The 12,744-nt window shown below is 37.5% G+C and overlaps 1 protein-coding gene across 1 annotated transcript in view; it reads left to right on the top strand.

The window, feature by feature from the left end:
- LOC131944219 (uncharacterized) overlaps positions 1-3,305 on the top strand; it is a 51,290-nt gene extending 47,985 nt beyond the window's left edge. The window contains exons 7-8 of the mRNA XM_059304758.1: positions 1,253-1,469; positions 2,943-3,305. Of these exons, the coding sequence (XP_059160741.1) occupies positions 1,253-1,469; positions 2,943-3,133 (408 nt within the window). The 3' untranslated portion in view covers positions 3,134-3,305. The remainder of the gene's footprint in view (positions 1-1,252; positions 1,470-2,942) is intronic.
- The last annotated feature ends 9,439 nt before the right edge of the window (positions 3,306-12,744 follow it).

Genomic DNA, 12,744 nt, shown 5'->3' with positions numbered 1-12,744 from the left:
TTCTAGCTTGATTTTAAACAGTGGATTTTTAAAAAATTAGCCTAATCATTAACCTAATAATAATAATGTGGTTATTTGTTGTTGGCTGGTATGATCTAGATTGTACTACTAGGCTACAAAAACTTAGTAGACCAATTACTAGATATGAATTTGAATTTAATTAAACTCAGTCCAGTATCAGATACATATTGCTGTAAAAAGACAACAAAGTAGGTAGGCCTTAGTAATTTATTAAAGCCTTCTACTACAATAATATCAACTACATGCTTGTATAAAGTTTTTACAATTTAATTTAAGTAGCAGATTCTAGATCTAAGTCTAGTCATACAATCTATTTCAATTTCAGAAAATTTCGTTTGCTAAAAAAATGATTAGATAATAGAGCGAGATTTTAGATCTTAGAGACAATTAAATGCTTTATTAGGCCTATTATGACTACTTTTGATTTATTATGGGTGTATTTTGAATCGAATGTAGATCTAAAGTAATTAAATTTAAGTAAAGAAGTAGATTCTAGATTCTATGTCTACCCAGCGGAGCCAGGTATTAGGCCTACTATTAGATCTTATTATTCTTATTATTACTTTTGACTTTGTCTTTTACTATTAGTATTTGTGAAGGTCGAGCATATTTGTTTTATTAATAGTTATCTTTTATAATTAAAATGAAGTTTATTATTTTACTGTCCTTACCTGAAACAAAGTATCGAGAACTGCATTTGATCAGATTCGTCTACTTTAACTCTAAACGCAAACAGTATTACTAACAGTATTTTTATTTAGAAAATTTGTCCACATATTTATATTATCTACGAAACTGTCAATAACAGTATAAGGATCTTCAATTCCTAAGAGTTCAAGTTTTTAAAAATATTTTTCCTTTTCCGCGTGTGCGGTTCTTTACATATAGTGAACGCGTCCAGCGCTAGTGAACACGTCCAGCGCTGGCGAACAGCTGATTGTGTTTACGTCTGATGTACACCACTGTGGCGGCGGGCGTAGGTATCACGAACGGACGTGACGTCATATGAAAGGACTCTATAAGATAAGTTAGGCCTTAGGTTAAGACTAGTTTTGAAATTCGTTAATATTATACAGTTTACTACTAATAACACAATAAGGCATTTATTTTAAATATTCTTTACCCTACTTTTGATAAATTAACTGACATTATTTTAACAAGTTAATCAGCGCATGCGCATGTTAACGTTATTCCCTGAGTTGAATACACGTCTCTTCCTGTACATGCGCAGATGATGAGGAACATCTTCGTCAAGTGCTTCAACGCCTGCAAGTGGCAGAGCGAGGCTGAGCTGACGGAAGCGTGGGCCCTGCGCCACCTCAAGTTCAGCCCGCGGCTCTTCGACATCAAGCTCTTCCAGCGGCTCGAGACTGTGGCCTACTTCCAGGACACGGACATGTTCGTGCTTGTGGAGGGGGAGGCGGCGCGCTGCTGCAACTTTCACACAGGTGGGTCATGTCACGGCGGTCACGTGACAAAGTGGCATCAGTCACGTGACAAAGTGGCATCCGTCACGTGACAAAGTGGCATCAGCTTAAGTTAATCACGTCATATAATGTCATTAGTTGAAAAGCATGTCACATCACATATGCCACGACACAGCATCTCCAGTGTTTCTTCCAGACTTTTTTCTCCGGGGGGGGGGGGGGGGGGGGCACTTGAAATCTTCGGGGGGGGGGCGGTAAACTTTCTTCGGGGGGGGGGGGGGCGGACACTGTTAAAAGTATATATTTTCTATATAAATTATATAAATTTCATTTCGTTCGGGGGGCGGTAAAAAAATTTCGGGGGGCTTAGCCCCCCCCCCCCCCCCCCCGAAGAGATGTCTGGAAGAAACTCTGAGCATCTCATAAAGTCAACTCACGTAATGTATGTCATTTCACATAAATAACGCCCCCCCCCCCACCCGCCCCCGGAATAAAATAATCTGAAAGAAATACTGTACGTCTTATAATTGAAATAGATGTTATGTTGCATAACGCGAAAATATTTTCTAGCCACAAGCAGCAGTTTGGCGAGAGTATGTATCTGTGTGTCGGTGTGTGCGTGTCTGTGTGTGTCTGTGTGTGTGTCTTTTTGTGTGTGTGTTGGTGTGTGTGTCGATGTGTGTAGGTGTGTTTAATGGCCCATTTAACTTCTCCAAGTCCCATTGATTATATCCGTCACATTACGCAATTAACTGAAGACACATTATGGTACGCCTTTCTATATAACATAGTCGCGTCATGTTACGTCATCACATTAACTCACTTTAAGTCACGTTACATGTCCTAAGTCACCTTACATGACCTAAGTCACCTTACATGACCTAAGTCACCTTACATGACCTAAGTCACCTTACATGACCTAAGTCACCTTACATGACCTAAGTCACCTTACATGACCTAAGTCACCTTACATGACCTAAGTCACCTTACATGACCTAAGTCACCTTCCATGACCTAAGTCACGTTACATGACCTAAGTCACCTTACATGACCTAAGTCACGTTACATGACCTAAGTCACCTAACATGACCTAAGTCACCTAACATGACCTAAGTCACCTAACATGACCTAAGTCACCTAACATGACCTAAGTCACCTAACATGACCTAAGTCACCTAACATGACCTAAGTCACCTAACATGACCTAAGTCACCTAACATGACCTAAGTCACCTAACATGACCTAAGTCACCTAACATGACCTAAGTCACCTTACATGACCTAAGTCACCTTACATGACCTAAGTCACCTTACATGACCTAAGTCACCTTACATGACCTAAGTCACCTTACATGACCTAAGTCACCTTACATGACCTTAGTCACCTTACATGACCCAAGTCACGTTTCATAACATAAATCACGTCATATCAAACAGCTGATCACAAAATTAAAATGTTTACCGTCTTGTGATCTGAACCTCTCCCCCTCCCCAGGGCTGGACGTCAACATGGCAATATCCGGTCTGTCAACCCTGCATACCACGCTGGAACTGGCCGTGTGCGCGCTGACCGACATGGACATCATGAGCACCATGATGACCAAGTCCAAACACTCGGAGTCTATAGCCAAGCAGTTCCTACGGACAGGGCTCAAACAGGATGTGTTTACACATTTTTACTGTTGATATAAACAGGATGTGTTTACACATTTTTACTGTTGATATAAACAGGATGTGTTTACACATTTTTACTGTTGATATAAACAGGATGTGTTTACACATTTTTACTGTTGATATAAACAGGATGTGTTTACACATTTTTACTGTTGATATAAACAGGATGTGTTTACACATTTTTACTGTTGATATAAACAGGATGTGTTTACACATTTTTATTGTTGATGAAAACAGGATGTGTTTACACATTTTTACTGTTGACCAAAACAGGATGTGTTTACACATTTTTACTGTTGATATAAACAGGATGTGTTTACACATTTTTACTGTTGACGAAAACAGGATGTGTTTACACATTTTTACTGTTGATATAAACAGGATGTGTTTACACATTTTTACTGTTGATATAAACAGGATGTGTTTACACATTTTTACTGTTGATATAAACAGGATGTGTTTACACATTTTTACTGTTGATATAAACAGGATGTGTTTACACATTTTTACTGTTGATATAAACAGGATGTGTTTACACATTTTTACTGTTGATATAAACAGGATGTGTTTACACATTTTTACTGTTGATATAAACAGGATGTGTTTACACATTTTTACTGTTGATATAAACAGGATGTGTTTACACATTTTTACTGTTGATATAAACAGGATGTGTTTACACATTTTTATTGTTGATGAAAACAGGATGTGTTTACACATTTTTACTGTTGACCAAAACAGGATGTGTTTACACATTTTTACTGTTGACCAAAACAGGATGTGTTTACACATTTTTACTGTTGATATAAACAGGATGTGTTTACACATTTTTACTGTTGACGAAAACAGGATGTGTTTACACATTTTTACTGTTGATATAAACAGGATGTGTTTACACATTTTTACTGTTGATATAAACAGGATGCGTTTACACATTTTTACTGTTGATATAAACAGGATGTGTTTACACATTTTTACTGTTGATATAAACAGGATGTGTTTACACATTTTTACTGTTGATATAAACAGGATGTGTTTACACATTTTTACTGTTGACGAAAACAGGTTGTGTTTACACATTTTTACTGTTGACACTGAAAACAAAGGATTAGTATTAAACATTGTTCATAAAATTCACTGTGCAAGACCCTTTAAAATTACTAAAAGGGAGACAACAATGAACGAGTTTAAAAAGCAATCATTCCAGAGTTACCAGACCTATCAAGGGAAGTGATCTCAAGCGCAATGTATCAAGGGGACGTAACTCTATATTTTTTTCACCTACAGAGAGAAGTCTTATAGAATGTAAACACAATTTAAACAAGAACAATTAAGTAAAACAACAGTATTCTGAGTGAGTGATGTATGTTTATTATGTGAGTGAAGGTCATTACAAGATCGATGGGTATTTTATAATTTGTTTTTACTTTTAAAGTATATGTGATAATATCGATGAACATGGTTGTGACTGACTAAACTATTCTATTAAGTAAGGCTTAGTAAGGCGTGTATCAAATATATATATATATATATATATATATATATATATATATATATATATATATATATATATATATATATATATGGTAATCTATCGTTTTGGGTACGTAAAATCGCCCGCGACTAGTAATGTGAAAAACAGGTGACTCCTTAAATTTTAATAATTATTTCACATTTTGAGGAGGATTTATGTTTTGAAAAATACAAAAATGTTTCCTTCTTTCATTTATGTACCTGTTTTTAAACAATTGAATTAAAACTTTTCAGTAATAAATGAAGACTAGCGATATTTCCAACAGATGCAACCATGCTCATTTACTATAGCAGCCATCTTGTTTAAGTTTTTTTTTATAGCGGATATAGCGCGAGACAGGCGGAAGTCACTCTATTTTACAAATGGCTGCTGTTTATATAGCAAATCTTGCTCGCAAACACTGCTGTTTAAAGTTAATTTCTGGCATATATTGATATATTTAGCCATTGATTTAGGTTTATTATTCATTTATCTATAATATTTGACACAAATATATCACAATATACTTCTACTAAAGCCTTGACAATGAGGTAACTTTTTCGTACATTAATAGCCGCGGGCGATTTTACGTACCCAAAACGATAGATTACCATATATATATATAATTAATATTATATAATGATATATATGCCTTAATAATATAATTAAGAGAAAGTGATTCTCCTCAATTGTTTTGTTTAAACTACAAGGTTTATTATGAGAGGAGGGATTAGAGATTGAATAACTTAATTGGTAACTTAATGAGATCAATCTAGCTCTAATCATAATGAGTACTTGTCATGAGACAGTGACTGGGAACTGAACTATCTGCATAGTCCCATCATATGCAGAATCTACTTCACCGTCTCTGCTAAGATCTCAAATTCGTACATTTACTTCTTATAATATACTTAAATTTACTATAATAATCCAAAATCTCTGAATACCAATTAATTAAGGCATGATAGAGTTGTCAATTTTTCAGTTTTTCGACCAAAGTATTAACTTAGTACTCAGATTAAATAGTAGTATAGTTAATTTTGTTTCAAAAACTGAATATAATTAGTACCTTTTTCGTGGTAACCATGCGAATGGACTGAGTGATATCTAAGTGTGGTTTTCCATTTTTTTTTTATTGTATTAATTCCAAAACAATGTGTGTAAATCTGTATGTATCTTATCTTTTGTAACTCATTTTTGTACAAAGTGTCTTAATTAAACTATTTGACATTCAACACACTTGATCTTTACTAATCTTTATGGGGTCTTTCTTTAGATGATGTTTCTCCATACAGATGACATGAAGTGTTATAATCTTATAACATCACAGTACATCATCAGAAAACATCAAATGTCTTGTAATATAATTATCACAATTATCCCAATAATGCAACATAAATGGTTGTAACTATTTATCAAATACAATCTGGTATCATGGGAACATATCACCACAAATAATGACCTCAGATTTGTAGTGTAAAAAGTTTTACAATAACCATTAGGTATGTGTTGTTATATTCTTCCTATTACATTTGAATTCAACAATGAGTAATTTTCACATCTTTGCTTTGTAAGTTGGAGTTGTTTTTGTTTAAAAGTTATTCACTTAAACCTTTTCACATGGGATGTTAAACTTCATTTTTTAAGGAAATCAAATTGTGAAATGATTTACATGAATTAGTAAACCAGTTTCCTAGAAAATGCTTTTTTTTTAAATGTGTTTATTATTAAACGGCTACCATGCTAAATCTTGATCCCACTGTGACGCTCTGCTTGTTATTTTCACTGTTGTTGATTTTAGTTCAGCCGTAGCTTAGTGTCGTCTGATGTAGTTTGTGGGGATGGCATGGCCTAGCAGTATATCTTTACACTGCCAACCCAAAAGCTTCGAGTTTGGGTCTCGGGCTCAAGTTTGTTGGACCACTGAGTCCACTCAGCTCTGATGGGTACCTGACATTAGGCGAACAAAGGCAGCTGACCACACTATTCCCTTGTATGCCGAGGTAATTGAAACAGATGAACTCTGCTTCATCTACCCCTTATGTCTTGGGAATGAACGAGAAAAGATGATGTAGTTAGTGCTGTTTAAAAACATGCTTCTTAGTATATTGTCTTATACTGATTATTGTTTGTATGATTTATCTAAATTTTTATTTTTGGAATTAGTTTTGTACAAAGGAATATTCAACTTCCATAATGTAAGTTTTAACTTATTCCCTGCTTCAATATACCAATCATGTCAGACAGACCAACTACCAATGTCATGTGAACAACAAACATTGCAAAACTTTTTAGACAAAACATGGTTTGGATATTTGCAGTGGACATATTTATCCAGGGGGGGTAAAATATATAGGTCAGGTCACACCCTTAACCTTGTCTAGGATATTTGTGAGCAAAATTGGCTGTCAATTTTTCTGGCTGTCAATTTTTCTGGCTTTTACATTTTTTCATGAAACTACCCTAATGATTGTTAGTCTAGTTATAGACTGCCAAGAGCTCATGGCAGTATGGCTATGTCCAAGTTTGACATTTGACCCTGGGTGCCTAAAAACCCCAGCACACAAGATGGCCTTCATGTCTGCAAGTCTAAACAAAACATGTAAACTAGGAAGTCTTGTACATTTTTTTGTACCTGTTTTTTTTTATTTTGTCAATAATTTCATTAATAGTGTCAAGTCCAGATAATGATGATCATTTATTTTATAAAAAGAATTTCTATCTAAAAGTTGTTAATGATTGCTTTATAGAACCTTAAAAATTATCTACTAGCTGCAGCTAGCAGGTCATCAACATTCCATTGCCTCACTGATACTCTAATTAATGAAATTAGCTGCAGTTAGTAGGTAACTTTTATTGGCCACTTGTGTGGGGAATAAGATCAGACATTCCACTATCCTCACAACTTGATCTGACATTCCACTATCCTCACAACTTAATCTGACATTCCACTATCCTCACAACTTAATCTGACATTCCACTATCCTCACAACTTGATCTGACATTCCACTGACAATGTAACAAGACACCAGCAGTGAGTAGAGCTGAGTTTATTTGTTCATCAAGTTAAAGCAATCAATGTACAAGATTCAAAAAACTTTTTCTGTGTAAAGTAAATTATAAACAATTTGCAAATAAACACACACAGTGGCTGGGCTAAAGAAACGTTTACATTTTGTAACAGGTTGCACTGAAGTATGAGAGAAATAAATTGATAATCATGTCTCTCAGAAGATAAGACTGTCTTGTGCAGACAGACAACTGTCTTAAGCATAGAGACAAGCTGTAGCAGATAATTTGAACAGGACATACAGCTCTGATGGGTGCAGAAGAAATGACCCCCTCATTTCCCTTACACCTGTGTCCTACTTCTACCAATTATCATTATGTCAGATGACATTCTGTCACCCCCAACTAACATGTCAGTGCCTATTGACATTATGTCACTGCCATATGACATAACCAGTCACAGAAAACTTAAAATCAACATAAGCATGAAACCATGTACAAAAACAAAAAATTGTGTATATTTATATATATTGCTATTATATTCTTTGTATGTACATACCAAATGAAATAAGTTTTCTTAAATATAATCTACAAGATAAACTGTACATTTAAAACAATCTCTATCATACAAAACAAGACAATCATAAAAGGTTCAAAACAAATAAATGCGCTAAAAAGAAATGCCCCAGCTTAAATGTAAAATAAAATTTTAAAATATTTTCACACTAATTTTTTATATAGACAGATGCTAAATTCACAAGAAGCTTTTACAAAATAATTCCATCCTAGATTGTGTCAGCAACTAAAGCTGTGAGAGTCCATGTTACATAATGATCTAAGCACAGTCTTAAATGTTTGAAGGAAGTTAATTCAGCAGAAACTGGTAAGGCAAAGCAAGCACTGTGTGTTCAAACATAGAAATAAAATCATTCCACATGTATAGAAAACAATGAAATCATTACACATTTAAATGATTTATGAAATAATTTTACATGTAAGGAAAACAAAACCATCATCCATTATTATGTTAACAATAAATTCAATACACATGTAAAGTTTACATTAACAACTTTGAATAGTTGGGCACAGCTCATTACAAGAATATTAGACCACTAAAAACATGATTTAGTATGTGGTAGGCTGGTATGTCCATACAATAGGCTGTTCAACATGTTACACAACATGCCTGAAAGGTTAGATCCTCTATAGAGGGCCAGTACAAGTTACATTCTGGGGTGTACTCACTTTGTCAATACAAAATATTGCCTTCAACATGCTTTCTTTACCACAACTATGAAGTGGAGTACAATCCACCACAATACTGAGGTGACAATCCACCACAATACTGAGGTGACAATCCACCACAATACTGAGGTGTAGCACAATCCACCACAATACTGAGGTATAGCACAATCCACCACAATACTGAGGTGAAGCACAATCCACCACAATACTGAGGTGAAGCACAATCCACCACAATAATGAGGTGTAGCACAATCCACCACAATACTGAGGTGTAGCACAATCCACCACAATAGGTGTAGCACAATCCACCACAATACTGAGGTGTAGCACAATCCACCACAATACTGAGGTGTAGCACAATCCACCACAATAGGTGTAGCACAATCCACCACAATACTGAGGTGTAGCACAATCCACCACAACACTGAGGTGTAGCACAATCCACCACAACACTGAGGTGTAGCACAATCCACCACAATACTGAGGTGAAGCACAATCCACCACAATACTGAGGTGTAGCACAATCCACCACAATACTGAGGTATGGCACAATCCACCACAATACTGAGGTGTAGCACAATCCACCACAATACTGAGGTATAGCACAATCCACCACAATACTGAGGTGTAGCACAATCCACCACTATACTATACTGAGGTGTGGCACAATCCACCACAATACTGAGGTGAAGCACAATCCACCACAATACTGAGGTATAGCACAATCCACCACAATACTGAGGTGAAGCACAATCCACCACAATACTGAGGTGTAGCACAATCCACCACAAAACTGAGGTGAAGCGCAATCCACCACAATACTGAGGTGAAGCGCAATCCACCGCTATACTATACTGAGGTGTAGCACAATCCACCACAATACTGAGGTATGGCACAATCCACCACAATACTGAGGTGAAGCGCAATCCACCACAATACTGAGGTGACAATCCACCAGAATACTGAGGTGACAATCCACCACAATACTGAGGTATAGCACAATCCACCACAATACTGAGGTGTAGCACAATCCACCACAATACTGAGGTGAAGCGCAATCCACCGCTATACTATACTGAGGTGTAGCACAATCCACCACAATACTGAGGTATGGCACAATCCACCACAATACTGAGGTGTAGCACAATCCACCACAATACTGAGGTGAAGCGCAATCCACCACAATACTGAGGTGACAATCCACCGCTATACTATACTGAGGTGTAGCACAATCCACCACAATACTGAGGTGTAGCACAATCCACCACAATAATGAGGTGTAGCACAATCCACCACAATACTGAGGTGACAATCCACCGCTATACTATACTGAGGTGTAGCACAATCCACCACAATACTGAGGTGTAGCACAATCCACCACAATAATGAGGTGTAGCACAATCCACCACAATACTGAGGTGTAGCACAATCCACCACAATAATGAGGTGTAGCACAATCCACCACAATACTGAGGTGTAGCACAATCCACCACAATACTGAGGTATAGCACAATCCACCACAATACTGAGGTGAAGCACAATCCACCACTATACTGAGGTGAAGCACAATCCACCACAATACTGGGGTGTAGCACAATCCACCACAATAGGTGTAGCACAATCCACCACAATACTGAGGTGTAGCACAATCCACCACAATACTGAGGTGTAGCACAATCCACCACAATACTGAGGTATGGCACAATCCACCACAATACTGAGGTATGGCACAATCCACCACAATACTGAGGTGTAGCACAATCCACCACAATACTGAGGTGTAGCACAATCCACCAAAATACTGAGGTGTAGCACAATCCACCACAATACCGAGGTGTAGCACAATCCACCACAATACTGAGGTGTATCACAATCCACCAAAATACTACTGAGGTGTAACGCAATCCACCACAATACTGAGGTGAAGCACAATCCACCACAATACTGAGGTGTAGCACAATCCACCAAAATACTACTGAGGTGTAACGCAATCCACCACAATACTGAGGTATATCACAATCCACCACAATACTGAGGTGAAGCGCAATCCACCACAATAGGTGTAGCACAATCCACCACAATACTGAGGTGTAGCACAATCCACCACAATACTGAGGTGAAGCGCAATCCACCGCTATACTATACTGAGGTGACAATCCACCACAATACTGAGGTATGGCACAATCTACTAGTAAGGAAGTGAGGTACGGAGATGAGCAAATGTAAAAATAATGAGCTGCCGAGATCAAGACCGCAACAAGAGGGCCCCGACTGAAAGTGTCATGGTTTGTGACGCCGTCAACAAAACTTGCCTGACAAAAACTTACTGACATTGTTCAAATACTGTCACGCAAAAACAACATCTCACCAACTCTCCTCTTACTATTTGCATAAGAACTTCATAACATAAAACCAACAAATGAATAGTATTCCTATCCTCCACCACTTTCTAATATAGCCGCCCTAGGTTTTCTTATCATAGGGTAGACATGTTACACCGTATAAATATGATTTTTAAATGAAAGAATGATCTCAAACAATCAAACAAGATATTCTCTGATGTTAACAAGAAGAGGCAGGACTTTACTAGGAACCCGAGTCAAGCAAGTGATAAAATCAACAAACAGCTGAGGGCTGATGAAATATCTCAGTCATGCTATGTCTTTATCTCATCCAAGACAGGTCTACACCATCAACATAAACACATCAACATTAACAATTAAGTTCTGCAATTTAACAAGCACAAGCCTCAACTTTGACCCCTGGAGCACTTTACAGAGCTCAACTTTGACCCCTGGAGCACTTTACAGAGCTCAACTTTGACCCCTGGAGCACTTTACAGAGCTCAACTTTGACCCCTGGAGCACTAGTACAGGCCTCAACTTTGACCCCTGGAGCACTAGTACAGGCCTCAACTTTGACCCCTGGAGCACTAGTACAGGCCTCAACTTTGACCCCTGGAGCACTAGTACAGGCCTCAACTTTGACCCCTGGAGCACTAGTACAGGCCTCAACTTTGACCCCTGGAGCACTAGTACAGGCCTCAACTTTGACCCCTGGAGCACTAGTACAGGCCTCAACTTTGACCCCTGGAGCACTAGTACAGGCCTCAACTTTGACCCCTGGAGCACTAGTACAGGTCTCAACTTTGACCCCTGGAGCATTAGTACAGGTCTCAACTTTGACCCATACAAAACAAAACTATGTAATACTCCTATGTATTCATCAACTAAAACAATAAAACAAAAAGCTCTATTTGCAAGCATTAGCCTTAAGTTTAAGTGGTAATCTGAAGGCTTTACACCTCTGTTAACTTACCACCACCATGTCAAATGATTCAGCAAAATCTTCGAATAAATCAGCAAGATGAAGTAGATTCCATGAAAAAAAATTGTAGCAAACATATTCCATTTAAAATTGTTTTTAAAAAATCCATATCCAGTTGCCTAAATTATTTGTTAGGCTGAATAGATTAAATTAATCCTCTGAGAACTGACTGGTGTGGGCACTAATCCTCTCAGTACTGAGTTATGCAGGCACAAATCCTCTCAGAACTGACTAATGCAGGCACTAATCCTCTCAGTACTGACTGATGCTGACACTAATCCTCTCAGTTCTGACTGATGTGGGCACTAATCCTCTCAGTACTGAGTTATGCTGACACTAATCCTCTCAGTACTGACTGATGCGGGCACTAATCCTCTCAGTACTGAGTTATGCTGACACTAATCCTCTCAGTTCTCACTGATGTGGGCACTAATCCTCTCAGTACTGAGTTATGCTGACACTAATCCTCTCAGAACTGACTGATGCGGGCACTAATCCTCAGTTCTGACTGATGTGGGCACTAATCCTC

Source organism: Physella acuta, unplaced genomic scaffold (assembly GCF_028476545.2).
Source record: "Physella acuta isolate Inbredline_101_S28 unplaced genomic scaffold, ASM2847654v3 ptg000486l, whole genome shotgun sequence".
NCBI lineage: Eukaryota > Metazoa > Mollusca > Gastropoda > Physidae > Physella > Physella acuta.
This window is presented reverse-complemented; position numbering and strand designations above follow the sequence as displayed.